Source organism: Ambystoma mexicanum, chromosome 8 (genome assembly GCF_040938575.1).
Source record: "Ambystoma mexicanum isolate Mex_15411 chromosome 8, UKY_AmexF1_1, whole genome shotgun sequence".
Classification (NCBI taxonomy): domain Eukaryota; kingdom Metazoa; phylum Chordata; class Amphibia; order Caudata; family Ambystomatidae; genus Ambystoma; species Ambystoma mexicanum.
Window position 1 is genome coordinate 330433676 of NC_090929.1, and position 14045 is coordinate 330447720.

Consider the following 14045-nt stretch of genomic DNA (forward strand, 5'->3'; position numbering starts at 1 on the left):
ACCAATTTTAGAAGCCTCACTTGTTCTGGAACGGTTGACACGAAAACACTACAGAAAAAGGATGATAAAAAGCAAAGGTGTTCTGGATGTCACCAGCAAGCCTAAAACATCAGAGGAAAAAAAAGCCAAATCACAAATGCTGGGTGGTCGAGCAAATGTTAGGTCTGACAGAAAAAGGCTTTAAGTGTATAAGAATGTTGAACAATTGGAAAGACACTAAACCATGTTCTAATATATCTCAGAGCAATACACTGTGCATTCTTCATGAAAGAAACAAAAATGGGAGAACAAAATTGGAGGCACTGTGGCAGCAGTTTATAGATAACCCCTTGCATAAATACCAATGCAATGAAAACAATACTCCACAGTCTAGAAGATGTGTCCCAGAGAACAAGCTATCACTACTGACAAACAATATGTAGTGAAAGCCTTCATATATGCACATTTCATATAAGGCTGGAGAAAACCATGAACTGTGGCAATTTCAAAACATCGGCTTTCTGCATGGTGCTCATTCAAGGCAATAAATACAAATTAAGAGTGTCTACTAAGAATTGAATAGGCAACAGACAAACAGTAAGACAAACACAACATTTTGTATTTCAAACCAGCTTGCTTACTTAAAAACAAATTTGCTATACAGTTTCTGTATAGGAGACTAGGTCATCAACAGTAGACTGATTATATGATACAGTTTTATTTTCTATTATATAAAAGGGACAATACAAGATCAGAAGCATACATGGAAGGAGTAAACTCATACAAACGCGACAATTTCTGCCCGCCGGTACGCTTGGTGTTTGGGTATAGACTAGTATGTTACGATATTGAACATTTGTATAGCACCTTTTACAATTGGTATGATTCCAAAGCACTGTTGTTTGAACGGCCCTCGGGCCATAGTACAGGTTAGTGGAGAATAGTAGTGTAGTAAATAGTACTTTGGTGCACTCTGTATGTGTGCATCCGAGGTGGATTAAGTGGTGTGTAGTTTCATTCTAGTACTAGGTGTGGTGCGATGGTTGTCTGTGATCAGCAGAATATGAGCAGCAAAGCCAATTGGATTTGGGTAGCTGCCTTCTGGCGCTGGTGGAGTTTGTGAATAGGATGATGTGTTCAGGTAGGACGATTTTAGAGGGGTATAGCTGCACTATAAAGACTGTTGAGGTGATCATGGAGGTGTACAAATATGTGTGCAACTAGGCCAAATTTATCGAGAGTTATAGCTGCATTCTATTGTTGGTTAGTACAGAGGAGAAAGTTAGCATAATGGAGTGTTTGAGTGTCTGTGTGGATTGGAGGGAGACCCTCTTCCTGATGACCTTCCAGTGCCTGTCGAGCTGACAGCATCTCCCTTTGGGTTCGGGGCTATTAGGCTATAGTCATCCCTGTGTCTTGTTGGGTCTGCAATTGCTTATTGGAGTACCGCTGCATCCAATTCAGTTCTATCGGTCCTACCACTACGTCCTAGAAATGATGGTTCTTGTGAGCCCGTTCAAGCATCAGTGTCTATGGTCATCCATGTGTCTTGTTGGGTCTGCATTCGCTTGTTGGTAGTACCTTCTCTGTGTGTGGTTGCATCCAATTCTGTACTAACCGACGCACAAGTGCCTCCTAGATATGGTGACTCATACTCAGTGAACCCGAATGATCCAGCATCTGGCCAGGCACTGCTGTTTGTGCTGTGTCTGACTAACACAATTATGTACAGCACATCGATGTCCCTTGCAGGTGCTTGCTGCGCCAGTTTCGTTACCTTGCCTGATTTCTAGAGCGTGTTACACCTTGAAGGTGTAAGTAAAGTTAGAGCATAAGTGCTATTGGAAACACATTTTCCAGGTCCTGAGTAATTGTTTACAGCGGGTGGTCGGGTATTCCCGTCCTAGTTTATGTTTAGTATTTGTGAAATTACACCACATCAAAGTCCCTTGCGAGAGCTGGGTGTGCTAGAGTGCTCGAGCAATTATTTGATAGGAGAGCATAGTGAATAACAGCAAGAGACGAAGAGCAAGCCCAATAAAGCATCAGAATACAGGTGTTACTGCGCCACACGTGAACGGAGTTCCGGGATCAATTCATTCCCAGACAGATCAGATTAAGCATCACATGATCCGAGAACATTCATGTCTGATGGATGATGACAACCGGGTCTGGCCAAAATCATTGTTTCAATATAGGTGCTAGAAGGCCCTCCGTATGTAGCTCTGCTCAAAAGAATTCCAGATAAGTAAGATTAGCAAGGATAGACATCTCCAGGACTGATGACGTAGTTCATATCTAGGAGGAGGAAAATATCAAGCTCAGTCATGGTGTTTGTACATAAGTGCTATGAGTGCTTAATTTACGAGTCTAGCACAATCGATCCAGGTTATTGAAGATGGATATCTCTTGGTATCAGAGCGTAGTGTATACCAGGAAGAGGAAGGCAATGATCTAGCTCCGTCATAGCATAGGTACATAAGTGCTGCTAGGATTCGGGTTTCAAGTCTAGGGCAACGGTTTCAGATAGTTGGAGGTAGAAATCTCCAGGCCTGAGAGCGTAGTGTATGCCTGGTGGCGGGCAAAGGACACACAGCAGGCCCAGTCATAGCGTAGGGCATGAGTGCTTCTATTCCCACAGTTTGGAGCCCTTAACTTCTAGGCTGGATAAGGATAGCACAGTCAACCGCAGTGGCACATGAGAGCGATTAGGCATTTTGCCGAGCATGTAGGAGGCAAGCCGGTGCATAAAGTTCAATTGATCATTGGAGCTAGTTCCAGTATCCCAGTTATTCTTACTTAGTATATGAAAAGAAAACATCCAGTGAAGTGTGTTTTCGTAACATGCATGTAACTCTGCGACATACCTGGTTTGGAAGGGGATGTCTCTGGAGCAGATGATCCAAAAAGCCTTGACATGATACTGCGCCTTTGCTGGGGGACTGCAACAGGAGGTGGTGGCGAGGCCACAGGTGGGGACATAAGAAGTGGAGGCGGTAAGACCTCATGGGTGGGTATTGGTGAGGCAGCTTCTGGTGGTGAGGCAGGTGATGGGGGCTGTTGAGGAAGCTGAAGAGGGGTTCCAGGACTAGAGCTGTCAGTAGATGCAGAACTCTGAGGAATGACAGGAGATTGAGAGCCTGAGGGAGAGCTTTGTCCATTTGTTGCTGGAGGTGAAACGGCCCCTCGGCTGCGAGCTTCCATCATTTCAAGGAATCTATTTGAACACAAGATAGAAATGAATGTTTTAAGAATTTTGTGCCGGAGCACATGCATATCTATACCTTAGCATATCCATACAATTTACTGGTAAAAACAATCACCGGACTGCCAGGATCACATTTCAGTCAATTGTGTGTCATCACCTTGTTCAGTGTGCCTGGCTGAAATAAAAGCATTCCAGAACTGAATACATAGTTTTCTTCTGTAAGTTTTGCTTTCCACAGGGAAATAGGAGTATGCTTTATATGGGGACACCACCCTTGTACTTTTTACATCCGATTTCTATTTTTTTGCTTTATTTGGGTATGGTCATCAGAAACTCATTGCAGTACATGGCTGTAGACAGCCAAGATTCCCAAGAAGTGAATGGGGGTGGCTTACCACACAACAGATATTGCACCAGTATTGCATCTTTCCGATAAACATCTGTTCATATTAGTACCAAATGTCTACAAAAGGGACTTCCTCAACTCTAAACCCCAGTTCATAAATCCACGTAAAACCACACAATGACAAAGAGCAGCACCAAATATGAAACATGTAGTAATTGTCATGGCTACCAATTGTAGATTATATGTTATACACAGATAACACTTTAAACAGAAGAACACAACTCTGTACAGTTCGATAATGACAATTCAGTAACCTGCAGGTTGTAGCTATTGTATCCATTCACTTCTAGACACACCACTGAAAATGAATAATAGTGCTAAATACGAATAGTCATGCTAAGGTAGTGGCAAACAAACCTTTTCTAGCTATCGCGGCTTGTTTTTGACACGTCAATGGTATGCGCAATATGTAGCAGATCAACTTGCAACAAAGCTTGAACTTTAGATTAAAGCCTCCTCATTATGACATGCTGGTTAATAGGGCCAAAACCTGGCCAACGACATAGCAGCCAGATGCCCTACTTACTGCTTCACTGTTGGAAAAAGGTAGGGGTTCTGCCACTTGCGCACTCAGCTAGATACTTTTGGCATCCACAAAAGTCAAGCAAAGTATTTATTTATCAGCTGTATGATCACATGGTGTCTGTTTAGTGAACCAAAAAGACTTTTAAAATCACATGAGCTTAACGTCAAAGAGAGGGGACACTGAAGGAAAGTGTTCTAAGTAATTCATGTGTGCAGTAACTAATGGCTACGACACAGCCAAAATATTTAAAGCTGCACAGACCTAAATAAACTATGTTCCGAGGAGAATAAATAGGCTGGTATAAATAGACTTAACAAAATTGAGAATGGGGGTCTTATATGTATAGCACATTGTCCGTAAGAAATAGATTGTAACTTGCAATGTGGAAGGAAACTGATCTGTGCGGCTACATAGAACAGCTTAGTTGTACATCAGACTAGTCAACTATATTGCTGACGTATCATAGTCTGTGAAGAAAACAGCAGTTAGTACGCTCCTATTCTAAGTGTGTCATAGCCAGCAACCACAGGTGAGCTATGTACAACAGTAAGTCATTATTTGCATGGTACAAAGACTGGGAGTGGCCGAGTTCACGTTGAAGCATGGAATGCTTTCCAACAATACAAAAGATTTGTTTAGTTATTTCTGGTGACGTACAGATGATCCAGGACTTGCTCTGGAGAGCGCGCTCTGATCAACCAATCATCTAGGTAGGGGTAGACATGTATCTCCCCTTTCCTGAGATACGCTGCCACCACCACCATGAGCTTGGTGAAAACCCTCAGGGCGGAGGTCAATCCGAATGGCAGGACCCGAAACTGAAAGTGCGAGTCGCCAAACGCAAACCTCAGGTACTTCTTGTGCTTGGGATGGATCGGCACATGAAAACAAGCGTCCTTGAGGTCGAGAGACACCAACCAGTCCTGAAGTTGAAGGGCCTTGAGGACTTGAGAAAGAGTAACCATCTTGAACTTGTCCTTCCTGAGGAGCTTGATCAAACCGCGCAAGGCCATGATGGGTCTCAATCCTCCGTCTTTCTTCGAAATAAAAAAATAAGGGGAATATCATCCCCAGTTCTATGGTGCCTTTCTCCAGCAGGTATTGAATTTCCTGCGCAAGGAGCGGATCCGGACTCAGAGATTCCCTGGTGGATTGTCGTGAGGCCTCTGCCGGAAAGGAAGACAGTAAACGTGGCTATGATCTCTAGAACCCACACATCTGAAGTAATGGCACAACATTCTACAAGATGCTGCGCCAGCCTTCCCCCAACCCGAGAAGCATGGGCCTCATAACTGAGCTAAAGCGGCTGCAGCAGTGCCTGAGGGCAAAGAGGCATCTGTTCGCTCGGCCTTGGCACCTCGAGTACCTTGTTTTCCACCTCTGGCACTCTTACGGTTGCCCCTTTGACTTGAAGCTCCTCTCGATTTACTAAAGGACGAGTAATATCGAAAGGAACCTCCCCTTCATTTCTGTTCCACAGGACGAAAAGGCAGAGGTTGGCGAACTGCAGCGCCCAACGACTTCGCTGCAGCTTTGGAGGTCTGCAACCTTTCAAGACTCTCGTCAGCCTTGCTGCCAAAAAGATGGTCACAATCAGATCGGCATGTTGAGGAGCCGGGCTTGCACATCAGGAGCAAAACCCGACTTCCGCAACCACGCAAACCTGCGTATTACGGTGCTTGCCGCCATTGAACCGGCTGACGCAATCAACCATGTCCAGACCCGACTGAACAGATTCACACATTGCATCCTTGCTACCCTGCACGATAGCAAGGAAACCACCCCGTTCCTCCCCTTTGGGAATATGATCAGCCGCTAGGGAAATACAGTTCCACAGAGTGTGCGTGAAACGAGACAAGGCACAAACGGAGTTGGCAGCCTCAAGCACCATACCCCAGAAGAAAATACCTCTTCGCCCAGCCGTCAAAATGTTTGTCGTCCCTATCAGGAGGGATGGTAGGGTACGACGCCTGCTTTGCTGGGGCCATAGCCGCCTGCACCACCAAACTCTCCGGAGTAGGGTGCATGGTCATGTAGCAGGGGTCGCCAATGGCCGGGCGATATTTCTTCAGGACTTGCTCACTGCCGGGAGACTCTCCGGAGAAGACAAGCCGCAGCCACCCTTCTCTGCAAGGCCATATGGAATGGCAGCACTGGGTCAGTTGGAGGGCCTAGGTCCAAGATATCAGTCAGGTCATCCTGCTGAAAATCCCCAAGGGGGGCAGACCACCCCAGGTAATTCGTGACCCTCGACATGAGGCGCCGGTATGAGGATTCGACATGCGTGCCAGGCTCCGGCCGACCAAACTCCACCTCCGGAGAGGTGTCTAGACCACTGGCGTCGTGCAGCGAGTTGACTATGACCAGAAACAATGTCATCAGGAACCTCTGCAGGAACCTCTGCAGGAACCTCACCTTCCTCAGACCCCTCATCCACCTCAGAAATATAATCCATAGGCTGGAAGGAGGGTACATAAAAAGGCACAAAGACATGTTTAGCCTTGGCCAGGGCCTTTCTGGGGGTGCCACCCTGCCACGGGGTAGCTCCGACAAGGCCGCCGCGAAAGGGGTCGAGGGCGTCGACAGCTTCGACGGTGTCGACACAGGCCTCGAGGGCGGAGCCCCAAGCGTGTCTCTCGACAGCCGGGGCGCCGATTTTGTCGACGACTTCCTCGGAGGCGGGGCCTCGAGAGAGTCCGTCGACGACCTTGGCGCCGCCGGCGTCGATGTCTTCCTCGAAAACTTCACAGATTCTTGAGGGCGTCAAGGACCGGTACCTGGAACGGGCATGTCTAGAGCGACCATCCTTGTCCGACCGGGACCTCGAAGGCGCCCGGTGATCGCGACGACTGCTCGAGCCCGAAGGCGCATGAGCGGTCTCTCTAGCACGGCCACAACCAGCGTCCTCAGACGGCGCGGACGGACCGGAGCCCTGCGATTGAAAAATCACCAACCTCTCCTTTCGGAAGGAATCCCATTCCTCAGGAGTGGAATGCTTGCTGGGACAAGCAACCCGCCGATGGGCGGAGTCCTCGGAAGAGGACAGGGCAGGCAACCTGTGACTGCGCTTCCTGGAGTGCCTCGACGAGGCAGAGGAATGGCGGGACCGACTCCCAGACCGAGAACCCCCGGACTCGCCCCTCGAATCGTCCGTCGAAAGACCAGTGGAACGCGACTTCCGGAGCTTGGCCACCTTACCGACAGCTTCTTCTTACGCTCCCGCAAGGTCTTCGATGTGAGCGATTGGCAGTCGACACAGTCGTCCGTTTCATGGTCCTCCCCGAGGCACCAGAGACAAGCATTGTGCGTATTCGTCAGTGACATCTTGGACCCGCACACCGACACTTCTTAACCCGGACCGCGGGGTGGAAGAAGCCGAAGACATCATACGATAGCAATGAAGAAACAGGTTCGAAGTACCGAAACAACAGGATTCAGTAGAATCAAAGCGCGGCGAGATCTCCGAAGTGAACACGTTCGCGGAAAAAACAGAACTGAGGCTACGGGCGTCGTGCGTCCTACTTATAAAATCCGGTGACGTCAGCTAGATGGAGGCCCTTGAGGACAGCATATCAACATCATCGACGCAGGACGCAGACGCCAAAAGATTTTTCGAAGCAGCACAGCTGTGGTGATTACTGTCATAGATAAGGAATACATCAGAGGACCCAATCCCCTTAAAAAGTGATTTACCTGTTACACGACGCATTTTCATCTCTGCATAATTCCCATATAAATAACATTGAAATAAAGAATATATTTTTCAATACATCTGTTGTGAGGGCAATCCCATAATGCTTACTAGCGTATGGTACAATGAATCTTTTAAAAACCAATTGGATTGTAAGGAACTCATGCCAGCGCACTCAGTTTTTCCAGATCACGGTTTCTGATCAAGTTAAACTGAACTCCGAGAAAAGAAGTGGACTATACAACCCACTTGAATGTAAATTGATAATACTAAGACACAGCAGGGACCTCAGCAAACTAAAGCACTTTGGAGAAATGAGTACAGCTTAATTAATATTTTTGTGCTTTGTTCTGTTCCATGTTACCATTGTACTGCCCTCCTGAGAATGATGCCTTGGCTGATCATCCAAAAAGAAAAACAAGGAAAGTCAGGCAGCAAAGGACAAAGCCCTGTAACCTAGGAGTGGAAGTACCTTGCTTTGCCCATGTGGCAGGTAGGAAGATGGACATGGACTGTAGTCTGTCATATACAATTGCTTTATTAAATAAAAAAAACTCCTAACTTTCCCTCTACTAAGGATGTTCCCTACCCAACCAAACAAACTAATGTGCTCGTCAGTCGTCTGATAGTCCAAAAGTAAGATCTGTCCACTGTCCAAAAACTATCCCATGCTGACCCTACCACTATATAGAATAACAAAGCACATGATAATGACTTCTGTCTCCTGTGAAATGGTTCTTCAGCAGGTTCAGTTCAGTATTGAATCTTGGAGTAGTTCTTACTAACTACTCTTATCAAGTTCCATAGTGCGTATACCAGATTTGTATATGCTTCACTTGTACTTTCTGTTGGGCGATTCCTTTTATCCTTTTTACTTTACTCTTGTTTTGTCCCTTGGTTCTCTTTACTTTTCTAGCTACATTCAAAGGTTTAGTTTTGTTCAAAGTCTATTCTTTTTCTTGGCTCTTTATTTTCCAACAACTCACAACCCCTTTCTTATTCTCAACACTCTGGGTCTGATTTACAAAAGTGTTTTACAATTATGCAATACTATTTGAAAACGCTATGTAAATCAAGCCGTATGTCTTTATTGGAACTAGCATGAATGTTTAAATAATGATTTTCAATCTCTTCCCTTATTCTTGATACTTGGTCTCCACCGAGACGAGTATGAGCACTCAAATAATGATTTCCACTTGCTTCACTTATTCTTGATACTTTTTCTTTACTGGGATGAGTTTGAGCATCCCAGTTATGACTTATTCTTCTCACACACTCTTGTACTCGTCCCAGTACCAATCAGATTTCAAATGTTCCAATTATTGTTATTCACTGTCCCCTCCCTGGTCCCCCACTTTCCCCCTTACCTGTGTTCCTCAGGGATATTGTCACTGGGTCGTATGTACATGAGGGACCCTGTGGATCAATTGTCATGTGGTCTCTGTGGTTTCTCACACAGGCTCTCTCTAGTTTCCTCTATTATCTCAGCTTGTTCCTTCGTCAAAATGGTGTAGGCGTACTTCATGGACTGCCTAGTGCTCCATGGCTTGTTCGTTGTCACTGCACTGTATGTTCCCCTTTCCGGGCATGGAGGACTTACGTCCCTCTAAGTGCTCGGTTTTCTCCTTCTCTGACTCCAGGTGTACACAGCTGTGTTTGCACTTTTGCTCTGTCTTAGACACTGGGCACACAAGCTTCCTTCAGTGCGTCTTTGCAAGTGTTTGAAACTCGGTGGCATTCTCCTGTCCCCACAGGTCTCCGCCTGATCTCTTACATGCTCTGCTGGGGAGGACCTGCGAAAGCGTGAAAGTCCTTCTTTTCGGTCTGATTCAAGATCATTATGTTTCCACTGCTTTTCTTCGGCTCAGTACATTTCAAGTTTCCAATCAGAGGTAGCAATACAGTACTTATTTTAAACTAACAAACTCTAAATGGTTTTTCCTCCTGTTCTTCATAGTATGTCTTAGAAAGCAGATGTGGCTTAGGGAGTTCTTTCCCAGAACGGGAGTCCTTGTCCCCAAAGGACAGAGTCTCTCCCGGCGAGGTCCTGTTTGCCTCTAGCCCTAGGAAGGGTTTTGCGTAGTGGGCTCACCTCCTTAATCTCACATGGAAAGGCTACCCCCTGGGGAGAAGGGACAAAATCCCATGATTCCTCACACCCTACACATAAGCCTTAGGAAACGCCTCCTAGTGAGAGCATCAGCAAACAGGGCAACATGACAGTTCCCTTTGGGGAACTTGAACCAATTCCCTGAATTCGTAACAGCTGGCTGTATTGTACCAAGATTACATGTTTTCTTATGTGGCCTATGGAAATCTGCCGCTAATATAGAAGAGACATAGTGACTAGTTCACTTCTGTTGCAGAATGTCTTCATCTCTGCATAAAGCACAAATTCTCTTTTTTGCTACTGTAAAGAACACCAGTGAAACGATTAAACCGCAACCCTTTTCTAAACCCAATCCGACCCAAAAAAAAAAGTGAAACCATGTCAAAAGTAACAGCTTGTCGTAAATACCACATATGCATACACTCTGTTCAATTAACTTTGAGCCAATTCTCCCAAGACAGACCAACAGTGGTCAAAAGGGATCAAACCTCCTTAAAATGTGTAAAGAGGAGACTCCAGAAACATATTGCAGGTCAATCTTTTCATTCTAGACAGAAGATACTAGGCTGGAGTGCTTATGGCGTGGAGCTTATGGCGTGGAGAGGACGTCAACATAATAGGATAGCCTGCACCGCTTGCGAGTGACTCGCCCAAAATAAGCACAACCCAGCCTTGTACACCTGAGCTCCTCCCTCAAATTACAAAGGTACAAGGCCAGATAAAATGCCCAAAGATCCCACAGACTAAAGCTAGAACAGAAGATTACATAAGGTCTCCTGGAAAAGGGAAGAAACGCTGTCAACCTATCCCCCAAATGAAAGTCTGATTTGGATGCTATTTTCAGAACAAAGTAATTGATAGTTTCTCACTTTGGTGTCTAGTGTACTCCTTAAACCATAGCCCCTTTTCTTGCCTAACATGGGAAGTCATCCCTGTGTTGAGGACAGGACCGGAACCTCCCTTGCATATGCCTCCCTTTATCACCATCCAATGTTGGACAAATGGTAGAGGACAGAGAGAGGCCTATGGAGGATAGTTAACAGCTACTCCTATATCCCATCACCTTTTGGCCATATCACTGAGGGATTGAAATTCACTTTCGAGAAAGGGATTGGGGGTTGGACTTTGTACAGAATCATAGAACAACTATTGAAAGCCCTTTAGAATAGGCTCATTATGCCAAGAACTGGTTGTCTAAACTGGGAGTCCCCTAAAATTGCAATGCATTTAGTGGTATTTTACAGAGGACATGAGTATCTCAAGTTGCAAATGTCCTCACATGGGACAGGTCTTTGGTAGACTACTGATGCTGCACCAAACGGATATACAAGCCCTTTAGAGGATAGAGGTCTCTCAGTTTACAATACTCCAGAATGCATGTACCCATCCAACATCAATGGATTCCTTGGATTATTCAGTATTGGAGAAGATCCACAACTGTCTGAAGAGCAAACATCTCATGTACCCTGAAGAAAATAAATAGCAGATCCCTGCTCTCACCCAGGTTGTAAAGGGTTGATTCAGGGTTGAGGAAAAAAGGAGGGTAATGAAAATGTCGGGTTTCAATGAAAATCCCAGATTACTTTGGGAAAAATGGTGAATGTGTTCTATAGACCATCATGTCTTTGTGAAATGGCAACAAATATTCCTTGTCTGAGTCTGCACATCTACACTCAATTACAGTGGTGGCTGGTGAATATTTTTATTGGAGGGGTGTAAATATATTCAACACATTTTGCAAGAGCGACCAAGCGTAGCGAAGGAGCCCAAATCAACCACGTGGGGTTTGGGAGGGTTCGCCGCCAAAAAACATTTTTGAACAAACAACCATTCCAGCCAACAAGAATTGCCTCCCAGCAAGTCACATGCTCAAATCTACAGCTCTCCAGAAGGCTCTAGTCAGTGCTACAACCCCTGGGCTGGTGGGAACAATCTGTCCCGACTCCTGCTTGAACATTCATGCCGGTTGAGCCTCTGGATAAGTCCTTGTACCACACTGTGGGATGACCAGTTCGGTCTTGGCCTAGCTTGCTGCGCCAGTGACCATTGTACATTTCGCCATAGAACTGGGCAGATCTTCAACAAGCCATTCAGGGCCTGCACCTTTGTTCTCAACATGAGAATAGTTTGTTGCTCCCTGATCATGGTGACCAATGCTGCATACCACCTTCTTCATGTTCTGGAGGTCAACGGCTGTGTGGAGCTCTTCATCCTGCTAAGGGTGTCCAGCTGTCCAGTCTCACAAACTGTCTCATCAGTCTGGAATCACTGACTAGCTGAACCCAATCCCGTTGTCGAAAAAATGACCTCTGCACCAGCTGGCCCATGACCTCCCTCGACTGGACAAAGCCCAGAAGAGGGCCCAGCAGATTCAGGAACCCCTAAAGTGTTAGCTGAAGACATTGGAGTAAGGGCGTTTGCATTCCTATTGATAGCCCAGGGATGTGTGGGCAGAAAGTCCGAACCCTATGTCTCCCCTTTGCTGACTAAGATTGGTGGTAGTCCGGTCAAGATTCCACCCTGGGCTTCGCCTGGATGACCGCAAAGCACCTTTTTCTCAACCCCGGAAAATCTGAAATCATGATCAGCGAGAAGACTGCCCTCTTCCACCAACCAAGCCCTTGTCCTTTATCTCTCTAGCCCTCACTACCTCCAACACAAACAAATTCAAATGCAATATGGACTCAAACCTGACACTTTCACTTCACATCACATCAATTTAGTGACAAAATCCTGCTACCTTCACCTACGCATTCTCGGACAAATCTTGCCTGCCCTACCTGACCTTCCCACACAGTCGCCGCGATTGTGGGCATCGTCCTCTCACGCTTAGACTATGCCAACACCCTATACTTGCGGGCACCTGCATCACAACTCTGAAAAACTCCAATACATTCAAAACACTGCAAGAGGGCTCCTCCTTGCTCTAGGCCCCAGAGAACACATCGCACCCGCCCTTTGTGTCCTTCACTGGCTGCCGATCAGATGACAATCCACCTTCAGGGCAATGTGCATCCCCCCACCGAGCATTGCACAACACAGGACCAGAATATTTACAACGCAAACTACAGGGCCACCAGAAACCAGATAGCAGGCACAGCTCTCTTTCTCATAATCCCAGTAGCAAAATTGACCAGAATAGGGGGATCGTCATTCTCCGCCCAAGCTCCTATCATCTGGAACTCTATTCCATTTAGCATCCGCCGCATAGAAGATCACATCGCTTTCCGGAAGGCTCCCGAGACCTTGCCTTCTGTATTCTTACTGACCTAGTCCACATTCTGGGTGTACTATCACTCCCTTACAGGAAGCTAGGGGCACCCGATGAGACAAGACAGTACCTTGCCCGCACGCAAAGGGTTCCAGTGAATCCATATGATACTATCTGCATAACCACACTGTAACTAGACAGCCTTCATTCACTTGTACGTATAGCACTCCATCACAATGGAACATAGCTGTATCCCTCCCGGGGCACAAACACTCAACCGCACTCATCTGCAATAATCACTACTCGACTTCACAACACACATCACCACTGCCATTAGAATGTAGCTGCTTCCCACAATCAAATTAGGTCCCTCCTTGACTCGACTACTCTCCTGACAGTCTATCATAGCACCCATCCTCTATCCAGATCTGTAAGGGTCGCTATCAGGGACTTAACCACCCTTACCTACCTTTGTGCTGGCTAGAAATGCAGACACGCATTGTATAATTCCTCCTTCAAATCTCACATCTCGGACTTCGGTCCTCCAAGGGCGTTCGCCTGACAACGCTTCAAGGCCATGCCCCAATGGTAGGAGGCCCTATACAAATTCCATATAACATAACAATGGGTTAACATTTTGCATTATACAGCATACTTTCAGTGGAAAAAATTGGGTAAAAAAAATAAAGAAAGAAAAACGGACAGTTCTCAATCAGTTTTGTGGGGCAACTCATGAAAAGAAAAAAAACACACAAAAGTGCACAGGAGCATTTCCCAACACATTTTCAAGATGTAGTTTCCCACAATATATGCCAGTATGAAAATAAGTTCATGTTGGCTGTGCCCATACATTTCCATGCTGGCTGCACCTATATGTATACCATTATTCCCATATAAGGACATATACTGCCGTT

The 14045-nt window shown here is 46.1% G+C and overlaps 1 protein-coding gene across 2 annotated transcripts in view; it reads right to left on the minus strand.

Annotated features, from left to right (window-relative positions):
* The window catches only part of RABL6 (RAB, member RAS oncogene family like 6), a 931527-nt gene that overhangs the window by 450040 nt on the left and 467442 nt on the right, over nucleotides 1-14045 (minus strand). For both annotated transcript variants that reach the window (XM_069609758.1, XM_069609759.1), the window contains one exon: nucleotides 2847-3196. In XM_069609758.1, coding sequence (XP_069465859.1) covers nucleotides 2847-3196 — 350 coding nt within the window. The remainder of the gene's footprint in view (nucleotides 1-2846; nucleotides 3197-14045) is intronic.